Below are 14,942 nucleotides of genomic sequence, written 5' to 3'. Positions count from 1 at the left end.
GCGAACACTTTGGGTGGCATCAGAAAAAGCTCATTTAGACACTCTGTGCCTCGTGTACAGGCAAGACAAGTGTGTTTGTGATTCAGCATGTGTCTACAAGAGAGTGTGTCTATGACAGGGTGGTTGTGAATAAAAAACGTACAATGGTGTGTGTGTGTGTGTGTGTGTGTCTACTCATTCATATTTCAGTTCAGCATGTGTTTTCCAGAACAATGCTATCGTTAGCCTAAGACACATTTCAAGAAGTCGTTCGATGGCTGCGGATCCACCCGGTGGTTATAGTTCTAGGTTCTAAGTTCAAATGTTGGTTTTCTGTCATGTTCCCTAAGTTCTAAAAGTTATTATTGTGTTTACGTCTCCTAACGGTGGTTCTCGTTGTCGCTCCCTCAGGGCGTAAGGCTGCTGGCTGGCTGTCCTGTTCCGTCACAGAACAGAATACCGAGCAGAGGACAGAGCCCCAATGCCAGTGGACATGCAGCCACATCAGGGGCTGTATCATTATGAGTCTACACCCAACCAGCCGCCCAGAGGGTAAGATATATTTTGTGACCAACTTTTGATTTTGGTGTGTATACAAAAAAAATGCATAAATGAGAATCGAAAGACAGAAAATAAGAACAAGCATACAAGACAAAACGCCAAATAAAAACAAAAAGTTAATGAATGAAGTCAATAATTGTCCTGTCTATCCCATCCAGAGGGTAAGACAACACAACAACAACAACCACTCCTCCTCCTTGTCCTTAGTCTAACCAGTCTAACCTAAAACTATCAACACTTTTCTATCATAATCCCTAAACTTTAAATCAAATCTGGTGCACTGGCCAGCTTCTTACTGTGATATTGTGTTATTGTAACATTTATCACACAAGAGACTGTAAAGACACTAACAAACAGACAGATATGAATGATTCACTCTCGTTCCTCCATACGTACTGTAAAACAATCTGACGACTCGTCTAGTCCAGGGGCTCAAATCTCTTTATTTTACTCACAGACAGACGGCATTCTCTGAGTAGCTAAAAGCCTAAGCTGCAATTGTTTTGGAGATAGAGAGCCTCTCTCTCGCTCTCTCTCAGCTGCTAATTACAGGCCGGCCAGGCCCCGCTGAGCTCTGCATGACTGCCCTCCCTCCCACCCTACCGTACCCTGCTCAGGTTACTCTGATAGCGGGAAAGAGGAAGAGAGGGATAGATGGGAGAGAAGTGAAAGGGAGGGAGGGAGAGAGAGTGAGAGAAAAGAGAGAGTAAGATGTGAGAAAGAGAGAGAAAAGGGGGACAGGGAGGCAGAGAGAAACATCAGAGGGAGGTGGAGAGAGAGAAAGAGTGAAAGAAAAGCTTAATTTACTTCTACCAGATTCGAGAGTAAGAAAGAGGGAGAGAGAAAGGGGGAGTGAAAGCGGGAGGAGGAGGAATACACAGTGCGGAGAAAGAATTAGAGAGCTGAAAGGAAGACTTAGAAGGTACAGGGATGAATGAAGTCTGCTCTGCAGGAGAGGAATATAGGGAGAGAGAAAGAAAGACAGAGGGGAGCATGAGTGAGAAAGAGAGAGTGTGTGTGTGTGTGTGTGTGTGTGTGAGTGGAGAAAAGTTCTGAATCCAGAAAGAGAGTGAGAGAGAAAAGGGAGTAAAGAACACATTGAAATATATTTGGAACGTTCCAGCTAGGCTTCCCTAGTCTGTTCAGCTGAGAAGGGAAACCCCCATCTGGGTAGCTAGTAGCTACAGCTATAACAACATTACTGTGAATTAGAGTACATCACCATCTGGTGGGGAGTGGGAAACATCACAACACCTCAGAATTCATGGGTTTCCCAAACTCTGTGCACATTTTGGTTTTTGCCCCAGCACTACACAGCAGATTTATATAATCAAAGATTGATGGTGAGATGGTCATTTGAATCCGATGTTTAGTTTGCACTGGCAATTACACCATTTACAGAAATAATTAGACATGACCCAAACGTAACAGGTATCAGTATTGGTAAACATGAATATAAACTAAACATATTTAAACTCAATGCTCCACTTGCTAAAAATATTTTCAGAGTACTCTAAAATATCAGGATATTAAATGAACATGAAAAAACCCCAGGACATAATGGCAATAGGAAAAAGAAAAAGAATAACTCATTATCTACAACAATTCTTTAAGTGGACCACAACAAATATCAAATACTTAGGATGCTTAATAAGTGACAACAAACATTTAAGTGATAATGCCCAAAAAGCCTGTGATTGGAGGATATATTGGCACGGGTTTTGTTAGGCTCGAGACAAAGTCAAAACGTGCCAATATATCCTCCAAACACTGACTTTGAGGGCATTATCATTTTTATACAACGGGTTACCAACATATTCAAATAAGAATTATGTTAATGAATTAATTCATACAATTTCAGCCTTCCACAAGTTACAGTCCTGACACAAATCTATGGTTGCTACCCAAGCCGGCTGGTCTTTTGGTGGGACAGCTGGAGATCGAATTTCAATACTGAAACAATGTTGCAAATATCAGAGAGACAGCCAGCCAGGTTTATACAAATGTTCGCTACTGAAAACTAATTGCTAATCTAAAGGAAATGGGAGGTAATATCTAGATGCTTTTTACAGTGGAGATCAAGTTTATAAATTGTCTGGCTGGGCAAATGAGACAGTGGATTGCGCTGTCAGATGGAGCATTTCAACATCATAGCTTTAGCCGGTGGTAACTTGTGCAACAGACACCGTCTGGAATGCGGTTTTAACCAATCAGCATCCAGAATTAGACTCACCCGTTGTATAAATAAAGATAACTTTATCCCATTACTCAACAAAATGAAAGTGTGAATAAACCTCTTCAGAATGGCATGGCTCCCAAAGTTTTTAGATTTATTCTCTGTAATACCAGTTAGCTCACTGAAGACATTCTTTCAAAAAGTATACTTGGTCATAACATACTTTATATGGGCAAATAAAACTCATAGAATGAAAAGCAAAGTCTGACATCTTCCTAAGACTGAGGGTGGTTTTAACCTTCCAGACTTGGAATTGTATCAACTCGCCTCCCAGGGCTTTTACACTGAGTATACAAAACATTAAGAACACCTTCTCTTTCCATGACAGACTTACCAGGTGAATCCAGGCGAAAGCTATGATCCCTTATTGATGTCACTTGTTATATCATCTTCAAATCAGTGTAGATGAAGGGGAGGAGACAGGTTAAAGGAGGATTTTTAAGCCTTGAGACATGGATTGTGTATGTGTGCCATTCAGAGGATGAGTGGGCAAGACAAAAATGTAAGTACCTTTGGACGGGGTATGGTAGTAGGTGCTAAGCTAACATATGCAATTATTTTAAGATGGTCATACCATGGATCATTTAGCCATTTCATTTGGAATTTTAGGAGCCCTTTAGGTATATAAAAAAATAGTAAAATATTATTTGATAAAATATTGAATTTGGCTTTTACTGCTTTTTTGACACATATTTAACCCTTTATTAATAGTTTGTAGGCCAAACCGTTCAGACGCTGCAGATGTTTTCGTGAGAAGACCAATTTTCGGTATGTCTCATGGTCTAACAAAACACCACTGTAACTCTGCCACCTTCCACCGCAGATGCGGTCGATTGAGACGCAGCCCATGCAAAAACCTGATATCTCTATCTTAAACTGACAGATTTCTATGGGGATTTTTTTATTATGTTACTTAGATTGACGCACGGGTGCATCAATAGACTTAATATAAGGATTTTGAAATGATTTATACTTTTACTTTTGATACTGTTGGTAGTATATTTGAGCAATTCCATTTACTTTTGATACTTAAGTATATTTAAAACCAAATACCTTAACTTTTACTGAAGTAGTATTTTTCTGGGTTACTTTTACTGGAGTCATTTTCTATTCAGGTATCTTTACTGTTACTCAAGTGTGACAATTGGGTACATTTTCCAACACTGGTATTCAGGACCAAAAGTGAATTGCTTTGCCAAATTTTTGCAGTATTACTTCAGTGCCTTGTTGCAAACAGGATGCATGTTTTGGAATACAGTATTTTATTCTATACAAGCTTCCTTCTTTTCACTCTGTCAATTAGGTTAGTATTGTGGAGTAACTACAGTGTTGTTGATCCATCCTCATTTTTCTCCTATTACAGCCATTAAACTCTGTAACTGTTTTAAAGTCACACTTTGCCTCATGGTGAAATCCCTGAGCGGTCTCCTTCCTCTCTGGAAACTTAGTTAGGAAGGACACCTGTATCTTTGTAGTGACTTGGGTGAAGTGATACTCCATCCAAAGTGTAATTAACAACTTCACCATGCTCAAAGAGACATTCATTTTGACCTATCTACCAATAGGTGCCCTTCTTTGCGAGGCATTGGGAAACTTCCCTGGTCTTTATGGTTGAATCTGTGTTTGAAATTCACTGCTCGACCTTACAGATTTTTGTGTGTGGAGTACGGAGATGAGGTAGTCATGTTAAACACTATTCTTGCACACAGAGTGAGTCCATGCAACTTATTATGTGACTTGTTAAGCATATCTTACTCCTGAACTTATTTAGGCTTGCCATAACAAAGGGGTTAAATACTTATTGACTCAAGACATTTCAGCTTTTCATTTTCATTAAATTGTAAAACAAATAGAAAAGCATTATTCCACTTTGACATTATTGGATATTTTGAATTGAGTCCCTTTTAAATTCAGGCTGTAATACAACAACATCTGGAAAAGTCAAGGGGTGTGAATACTTTCTGAAGGCAATGTAGTTAAATGCACTAAAGAGGAACGATGGGTACATATTGAAGATAGGTGAAAATATTCTGGGGATGAGCATGCGTGTCTATTTTCAAAGGATAAAGCTAAGAGCATTAACAACTTCTGACCAATGTATTTTCATACATGCAACTTAAAAGGTTTCTATTTGACATTTATTGGACATCAGAGCAAAATTGAGGGAATCCTATTTGAGTCAGAGAAGGATGTTCATATGATAGGGAAAATATACAAAACCTTAAAGAATGCATATCCAACTGACAGTCTCTTAGAAAAATATAGAAACTATTGGAACCAAGACTTAAAAATAACTGATATTGGCACAAGATGGAGGGAATGTTGGAACATAACTAACGAAATTACAGTTAACTAAAATGTACTCTTAAAACCTATTAAGGATCCGGCCCTTTTTTTCAATTTTCGCCTAAAATGACATAGCCAAATCTAACTGCCTGTAGCTCAGGACCTGAAGCAAGGATATGCAAATTCTTGATACCATTTGTAAGGAAATACTTTGAAGTTTGTTCAATTAATGTAGGAGAATAACACATTAGAGGTGGTAAAAGATAATAAAAATAAAAATACATGCGTTCTTTTGTACCATCTTTGAAATGCAAGAGGAAGGCTATAATATATTATGCCAGCCCAGGCACAATTTGGATTATGTCCACTAGATGGCAGCAGTGCAACGTTTTAGACTGATCCAATGAACCATTGCATTCCTGTTCAAACTGTTGAATCAAGACAGCCCAAATGTGCCTAATTGGTTTATTAATACATTTTCAAGTTCATAACTGTTCATTCTCCTGAAACAATAGCATGGTATTATTTCACTGTAATAGCTACTGTAAATTGACAAGAATTTAAGCTTTCTGCCAATATCAGATATGTCTATGTCCTGGGAAATGACCTTGTTACTTACAAACCTCATGCTAATCACATTAGCCTACTTTAGCTCAACCGTCCCGCGGGGGACCCACTGATCCTGTAGAGGTTTTAATCCAGTATAAACTAATGCATAGAATGTGTTAAACAAGAGACAAAATTCACAAATCTTTAGCACAACATCAGTGTCATATCATAAGTGTAAAACGAACGCTGACTTAATAATCCATACCTTCTCGGAATGCTATAAAGTCCAAAAGTTATGGGTGGGTTTAGAAGGTTGGCTGTCATAAGTATTAAAATGTAAATGTATTTTTAATTAATCTGTCTGCATATTTCAAGACATGGCATATGGGGGTGCATAGTGAGATACCCGATGGGTTGGACGATACTTTTCTCATCAATCATCTTGAAAAAACATGTACTTAAAAACTGGAAATCAACTAATCCTCCTTTGTTAACACAATGGAAAGGTCAATGCTTTATTATCTAAATGTTGGAAGTGTGTGTGCAACGGAGAGAAACAAAATGGTGCAGTTTAAGGCCATGTGGCGGAGAGTGATGCGGGCGCTGGAGATGGGGGTGTGAGCAGGTGGGTCTGGGCAGAGGTGATGTTGTGGATGTTTGTGTGCGTCTGTCTATATGTTGTCGTTTGTACGTGTATGTTTTGTATTGTTAATCTTACAAAAAAAAATGAATTAGCTGTGTAGTGTTAGTGCACAAACCAAAGCCTTCACCCAGGGGGTGCCCTGGGACCGAGTTTGGGAAACACTGGTTTAGATCACTGTTCTTTAATCCTTGTGTGCAGGCTTTTGTCCTAGCCCAGCACTAAACACACCTGATTAAACCAATCAACATATGATCACAACCATGAATCAGGTGGGTTAGTGTTAGGCTAGAAGGACCAGAATCGAAGAATACTGACTTAGAGAAAATACCAGCCATACTTTAGCTTGGCTCACCCTTACATCGGAGTGACTAAGAAGTTGTTATCTTGGTTTCTTTGTACTGAATGTCTGTATGTTGCTTTCTATGTATGTCTGTGTCCCTCTGGATGCCTCTCTGTCTGTATTTCTGTCTTTTTGCATGTCTGTCTGAATGTCTTTCTGTATGTCTCTCTGTCAATGTCTGTCTGTATGTCTAGCCTTGCTTCTTCAGGAAGGTCTCCCTACAGTGAAGTGTCATCCCTGCATGCTCCGCTCCACAATGGCCATCCTCAGGACTGCAGGAACATGTATAACCCAATGACCCCTAACCCCAGAATCAATCCTAACTCCGGTGTCAACCCCATGGACCAGTACATGAGACCCCCTCTGGCTCCCCCACTGCACAGCATGATGGGACACCGCAGCATGAATCAGTCCTCCGACGGTGAGTCAACAGTCCTGCGTCACGTGAAACACTTCTTGACCTTACCCTCATTATAGCCAAAGACAGGCTCTATCTCAATTAGTATTTTCTCCATTTCTCCCGACTCTGGTGAATTGAGAAAAAAAACAGAAGAAACCTCTTTGTGATGCTCCGGTCCCTCAGGAGTCAGTATGGCTGTATTCGAAAGCCTGTAATAATGTATTATTTCTTATCCTCTGTGTTTGTCCAGGTGGTAATAGCACCCCCTACTGTCACAACAACCTCATGTCATCCCACCACGGCTTCCCCCATGGACAGGGATTAGACCATGTGGGAGACGGTAAGAAAATAACTGGATCGTGTTTATTTCCGCTGCAAAACGCTTTAAAATGCTTTCCGTTGCAATGCCCCCTCTCCGCTCCTCATCTCCTCGCCTCACCCATCCTTTACCTCCCAATCTCCCCCACTCCCTGTCTCCTCTTTTCTCTCCCCCTCCTCCTCCTTTCGCCTCCCCAGGCTCGCGGTTCTCAACGCCTCGCTCCATGCTGAAGCTGAGTAAGAAGCGTGCCTTGTCCATCTCGCCCCTGTCTGACGCCAGCGTGGACCTACAGACGGTCATCAGAACCTCTCCTAACTCCCTGGTGGCCTTCGTCAACTCACGTTGTGGACCCAACGGAGCCAGCTCCTACGGACATCTGTCTGTGGGCGCCATGAGGTCAGGAGCAGGGACCCTACACTATACTACGCTATGACATATACACCACAATGTATTGCACGATACTATATTACACTGTACGCTGCTGACCCAAAGGAGCCAGCTCCTACGGACATATGTCTGTCATGAGGTCAGGAACCAGAATACTATCATCTATAACGCAACACTACTTTACATTCTTTGGTATCAGTCACTTTGTATTGAAATGCATACTTTCCCAATGAAAATGTTAACATCAGTTTTAATCAGTAACATAACCTGTGTTCAGTGTAATATTCTTAAACATCATGATGATAAAAAAAAAAAAAATATATATATATATATATAATATGCCCCCATGCACCTGTGAAACTATTTATGATACCCCTATCTCTTGTATTGTAGTCCATCAATGGGTTACTCCAACTCAATGAACTACCAGTCCAGACAACAGAGCTCTATGTATGGTGGACACACCCCTGGACCCTGCCACGTCCCTCCCCCCCGACTACCCCCCCACAACCCCCGCCTCCACGCACCAAAACATGGACACGTAAGACTATTTATGATTGTCTTCAGACACTTGCTATGGGCTCCACCTGCTACTAACAGTTTCGAGAGAGTGCATACAGAAAGATAGAGAGACATTCTAAAGCTTGTACCAAAGTACTGTATGTACATGTACTTGAGTAGACCCATTTCCCGGCCGCGTCATGAAAAGCTGTGCGTGCAGTTCGTCATCAGAAACCTCTGTTTACCTAGCAGTGGATACGATCACATGCAGCTTCAAATGCAGATCGTGCAAGTTAACAAAACACATCATCAGATGGTTATTGACTACAATTTCTTAGATGTCATCAGAGGATTGATTACCTAGCACGCTTGTAAGCCAGTGAGGCAAGGTAAAATATCACAAATAGAGCCAGAAGAATAATATATAGATGTAGGATCTTAATTTGAGCCAGTTTGCTACAGCAGGAAAATAAATGTGAATTATTATGTGGATTATAATTAATGGACATTTTTGTAGGGGTTGATACATTTTTTGTTATAACAAATCAAGTCTAAAATTTCAAAGTGGAAATCAATACACTCAAATACGCTACAAGTTTGCATTACCTGCTGAGCGTAAACATTCTCAGCAACAAAAGAGTGATCAAATTATGATCCTACATCTGTACTTGTTGAACATAGCTGTAGCCATCAGTCTTGTGTGTTTTCATGCTCATCACTTACTCACTATTCAGTTTGTCGGGGGACATCAGCGTTAGATATTTTAATTTAATTTCTTTAGGGGGTAGATCAGCTTTAATATTGCAGATAGATTGAAGCTTCCATCAATGTAATTATCTGCATAATTTCCAATCCTCCGTATATATGTTTTGTAAATATATATATATATATATATACACACACATACATATTTACATATGTGTATATATTTTTTTACTATAATTTTTTAAATAATAAACATTCCTTTAAATTTCCCCCTAACCCTTCCACCCATCCCCTAATTTGAGTAAACTACTGACTGGATAACAACACAGGCTTCTACTTCCAGTTTAGACATACTATAAACATTTTATGAACACAATGAATTTTACAATAGTGCAACAAACCTTTTGTTTGCTTTTAATCCCATCCTTCAGCTCCACTCAACCCCTCCAATCTCTCTTAACACAGACAATTGTTTTCCTTCTATTTGCCATATATTTTTCAACTGTGCTGTGATGTTTCACAAAACTTCTGAACTTTTCTATTCTCATAGTTTCTACAGATTGTAAATTAAATATACATTTTGCTAAAAGTATTATTATATTATTGATCGATTGACTAGGACTTTTCAAATCACCCAGCAGTGCTATGTGTAGAGTTAGCTCTAGATAAACGTTGCAATTCTTCAGCCATTCCTGGACCTGCGACCAAAAACAAGCTACATATGAACAGTACCAAAACAATGATCTAATGATTCTGTTTCTTCACAAACAAAATCTGCAGAGTTGGGATGGTTGTATCCCCTCATTTACAGTATAACATTCTATTGGTTGAAATAATTTTATAATAATTTAAAATCTACGTTTTGAATATGCCGTCATTTTGCGTATCAGTTCATAAACCATTCGCCATGGAATCGGTAAATCAAAATCACTTCCTAACTATTTTGCAATCTATATGGCATAACTGTACATTTTCTGGCCCTTAAATTAAACTGGTGTACTTTTTTATTTGTTACAATTTTCTTTAACCATTTTTGGGGTAATGCTGTAGTTAGTTGGTTGTAATTTTGGGTAGAGTAGACATTTCCAGATATTTTTGTTAGCTGCATGTGTGACATAACTCCACCAGTCCTATTTATGATATAATTTACAAAGATTATACCTTTTATTTGACTTTTATTGCAAAAATAAAGTTTATTATCTATTACTATATTTGAGTGTCTTTTCTGGTGGATTAAACTGAAATTGCAACCAACTTCCTATGGCTTGTTTTAAAAATAGTTTATATAATTTGGAGATTATTTCACTTTTAAATAACTGAAAGTAAGAGGTTTTAATCTGAATGAAGGGAAAAGGGACATTCTTGACCATGGGGCGAGACATTCTTATTAATCTGCAAGAGAACCAGTTCGGATATAAGTATAACTTTTTATGTCTGAAGCCTTTAGTGAGAGGTATAATGCTATAATATTTAATCATTTCTACCATCCGAATTCATAGTTATTATATAAATAGGCCTGTTTAATTTGGACTGGCTTGCCATTCCAAATAAAATGTCATATTTTTTTGCGCATAATTATTACTTTTTTTACACAAAAAAAACAGGTCGCTAGGTGTAGGCAAGGCCATAAGAAACGACTAGAGAGTTAATAAGGGTGATTGTTCCACAAATACACAGGTATTTTCCTTTTTTTGCTAACTTTCTATTAAAATGTATCGTAGTGAGACATATTTATTTCGGGATATGAATACTGAGTATGTCCACTTCACCGTCAGACCTTATTATTTATTGGTAAATCTAAAAGTTATATATATTTTTTAGTTATCCAATATGTAATATAGTACACTATAATTTGGTTGTAATCCAGGTAAGAAAGGTAAGAAAAAGTTCAATGGTCAATGCAAATAGTCTGGGTATCCATTTGATTAGCTGTTCAGGAGTCTTATGGCTGGGGATAGAAGCTGTTAAGAAGCCTTTTGGACCTAGACTTGGCACCATTAACGGTTGCCGTGCTGTAGCAGAGAGAACAGTCTATGACTATGGAATCTTTGGCAATTTTTAGGGCCTTCCTCTGACACTGCCTGGTATAGAGGTCCTGGATGAAAGGAAGCTGGCCCCAGTGATGTACTGGGCCATATGCACTACCTTCTGTAAGTGCCTTGCGGTCGGAGGCCGAGCAGTGCCAGGCGGTGATGCAACCCGTCAGGATGCTCTCGATGGTGCAGCTGTAAAACATTTTGAGGATCTGAGAACCCAATGCAGAATCTTTTCAGTCTCCTGAGGGGGGATAGGCATTGTCGTGTCCTCTTCACGACTGTCTTGGTGTGTTTGGACCATGATAGTTTGTTGGTGACGTGGACACTAGAGCCCCGTCAATGAGAATGGGGACTTGTTCGGCCTACCTTTTCCTGTAGTCCACAATCATCTCCTTTGTCTTGATCATGTTGGGGTAGAGGTTGCTATCCTGGCACCACACTGCCAAGTCTCTGACCTCCTCCCTATAGGCTGTCTCATCCCTGTCGGTGATCAGGCCTACCACTGTTGTGTCATCATTAAACTTAATGATGTTGTTGGAGTCGTGCTTGGCCAAGCAGTCATGGGTGAACAGCGAGCACAGGAGAGGACTGAGCACGCACCCCTGAGGGGCCCCCGTGTTGAGGATCAGGATGGCAGATGTGTTGTTACCTACCCTTACCACCCGGGGCGGCCTGTCAGGATCCAGTTGGGCATACCGACTATGGTGGTCTGCTTGAAACATGTTGGTATTACAGACTCGGTCAGGGATAAGTTGAAAATGTCAGTGAAGACACTTGCCAGTTGGTCAGCGCATGCTCGGATTCAATCTTAGTCCTGTATTGACGCGTTGCCTGTTTGATGGTTCGTCAGAGGGCGTAGAGGGATTTCTTAAAAGCATCAGGGTTAGAGTCCCGCTCCTTGAAAGCAGCAGCTCTACAATTCAGGTCAGTGCGGATGTTACCTATAATCTGTGGTTTCTGTTTGGGGTATGTACATACGGTTACCTTGGGGACGACATCATCTATGCACTTATTGATGAAACCAGTGATTGATTTGGTGAACTCCTCAAAGCCATCGAAAGAATCCCGGAACATATTCTAATCTGTGCTAGCAAAAGAATCCTGTAGCTTAGCATCTGCTTCATCTGACCACTTCCATATAGAGCGAGTCACTGGTACTTCTTGCTTTAATTTTTGCTTGTAAGCAGGAATCAGGAGGATATAGGTATGGTCAGATTTGCCAAGTGAAGGTCGAGGGAGAGTTTTGTATGCATCTCTGTGTGTGGAGTAAAGGAAGTCTAGAGTTTTTTTCCTCTTGTTGCACATGTAACATTCTGGTAGAAATGAGGTGAAACATATTTAAGTATACCTGCATTAAAGTCCCTGTCAACTAGGAGTGCCGCCTCTGGATGAGCATTTTGTTGTTTGCTTATGGCCTTATACAGCTCATTGAGTGCGGTCTTGGTGCCAGCATCGGTTTGTGGTGGTAAATAGACAGCAACGAAAAATATAGATGAACAATCTCTTGGCAAATAGTGTGGACTACAGCTTATTATGAGATACTCTACCTCAGGTGAGTAAAACCTCAAGACTTCCTTAATATTAGATTTTGTGCACCAGCTGTTATTGACAAATAGAGACAGACTGCCACCCCTTGTCTTACCGGAGGCAGCTGTTCTATCTTGCCGATGCACGAAAAACCCAGCCAGCTGTATGTTATCCCTGTCGTCGTTCAGCCACAACTCGGTGAAACATAAGATATTACAGTTTTTAATGTCACATTGGTAGGATATTCTTGATCGGAGCTCATCCAGTTTATTATTCAATGATTGCACGTTGGCTAATAGTACGGCAGGTTACCCACTCGGCGTCAGATTCTTACAAGGCACCCAGACCCACGTCCCCTATACCTCTCTCTCTTCTTCATGCGAATGACAGGGATTTGGGCCTTGCCCGGTGTCCGACTCGTTAAAGAAAAAAATCTTTGTCCAGTACGAGGTGAGTAATCACTGTTCTGATATCCAGAAGCTCTTTTCGGTCATAAGAAACGGTGGCAGAAACATTATGTACAAAATAAGTTACAAATAACTCGAAAAAACACACAATAGCACAATTGGTTAAGTACCCGTAAAACGGCAGCCACCTCCTGTGCAATTATACATATTTTAATAGCTAACATTTTGATGGCCACAATCAATAGATAAACAGTAGAGGACAACCTTGTTTTACTCCTCTTGACGGTTTAATAGTTTCTGAGAAGTAGCCATTATTTACTATTTTAAACCTAGGATTACTATACATAACTTTAACCCATTGTATAAGAGCTTTACCAACATTGAAATATTCCAGGCATTTATATATAGATTCCAGTTGTACTTCATCAAAAGCCTTTTCAAGTCAGCTATGAATACAAGACCTGGTTTTCCAGATTTTTAATATTGTTCTATTGTTTCCAGTACTTTTCTTATATTATCTACAATGTATCGTACATGTTAAAAACCTGTCTGATTTGGATGAATAATATCTGCCAAAACCTTTTTAATTCTATGCGGTATGCATTTTGCATCACAACACTGAAGTGTAAGGGGCCTCCAATTTTAATGAACTGGATCTTTATATTTACCACTTGCGTCCTGTTTCAGTATTAATGAAATCAGACCTTCTTATTGAGTATCTGACAATCTACCATTTTGATAGGAGTGGTTAAAACATGCTAATACCGGTCCTCTGAGTACATCAAAAAAGGTTTGGTATACCTCAACTGGTATGCCATTCAGCACAGGAGTTTTCCCGGACTTAATAAATCTTCTTCGGGATCGGTGTCCCTTCCACGGGATGGTTGAGCTAATGTAGGCTAATGCAATTAGCATGAGGTTGTATCTGATATTGGCAGAAAGCTTAAATTATTGTTAATCTAACTGCACTGTCCAATTTACAGTAGCTATTATAGAGAAATAATACCATATTGTTTGAGAAGAGTGCACAATTTTGAATATGAAAAGTTATTAATAAACAAATTAGGCACATTTGGGCAGTCTTGATTCAAAATTTTGAACAGAAATGCAATGGTTCATTGAATCAGTCTAAAACGTTGTGCATACATTGCTGCCATCTAGTGGCCAAAATCTAAATTGCACCTGGGCTGGAATACCACATTATGGCATTTCTCTTGCATTTCAAAGATGGTACAAAAAATACAAAATAACAGTTTTTTATTTTCTTTGTATTATCTTTTACCAGCTCTATTGTGTTATATTCTCCTACATTCCTTTCACATTTCCACAAACTTCAAAGTGTTTCCTTTCAAATGGTACTGAGAATATGCATATCCTTGCTTCAAAGGCCTGAGCTACAGGCAGTTAGATTTGGGTATGTCATTTTAGGTGAAAAAAAAAGTCTGGATCCTTAAGAGGCAGATCCTTGAAGGCTTTAATTGCGTCAAGAAGTTCCTCCTCTGTAATTTGGCCTTCACATGAGTCTTTCTGCACAGCTGTTAATTTTACAATATTAATAGAAACAAATCCATACAATTAACTTCAGTTAGTGGAGATGGAGGAGACTGGAACATATGCTTAAAGTATTTGCTTCCTCTTTCAAAATATAGTTTGGTGAATCATGGGTGACTCCATTTGTAACAAGTTTCAGTAAATGATTTTTGGAAGCATTTCTATGTTGAAGATTTAAAAAATAATAGTGCATTTTCCCCATATTCCATCAGGGTTGCTTTATTTTATACAATATAAACTAAGCAAAAAAAGAAACATCCCTTTTTCTAAAGATCTTTACAGATCTTCATTGTAAAGGGTTTAAACACTGTTTCCCATGCTTATTCAATGAACCACAAACAATTAATGAACAGACGGTAGGCAATTAAGGTCACAGTTATGAAAACTTAGGACACTAAAAGAGACCTTTCTACTGACTCTGAAAAACACCAAAAGGAAGATGCCCAGGGTCCCAGCTCATCTGCGTGAACGTGCCTTAGGCATGCTGCAAGGAGGCATGAGGACTGCAGATGTGG

At 39.5% G+C, this 14,942-nt stretch overlaps 1 protein-coding gene across 1 annotated transcript in view; it reads left to right on the top strand.

The window, feature by feature from the left end:
• Window positions 1-410: 410 nt before the first annotated feature.
• LOC115145301 (zinc finger protein GLI1-like) overlaps window positions 411-14,942 on the top strand; it is a 55,765-nt gene continuing 41,233 nt past the window's right edge. The window contains 5 exon segments of the mRNA XM_029686773.2: window positions 411-531; window positions 6,789-7,015; window positions 7,245-7,334; window positions 7,511-7,709; window positions 8,094-8,241. Of these exon segments, the coding sequence (XP_029542633.2) occupies window positions 461-531; window positions 6,789-7,015; window positions 7,245-7,334; window positions 7,511-7,709; window positions 8,094-8,241 (735 nt within the window). The 5' untranslated portion in view covers window positions 411-460.

The sequence above is a fragment of the Oncorhynchus nerka genome, linkage group LG2, assembly GCF_034236695.1.
Source record: "Oncorhynchus nerka isolate Pitt River linkage group LG2, Oner_Uvic_2.0, whole genome shotgun sequence".
Classification (NCBI taxonomy): Eukaryota; Metazoa; Chordata; class Actinopteri; order Salmoniformes; family Salmonidae; genus Oncorhynchus; species Oncorhynchus nerka.
Note: the sequence above shows the minus strand (reverse complement) of the source record. Positions and strands in the feature narration are given on the sequence as shown.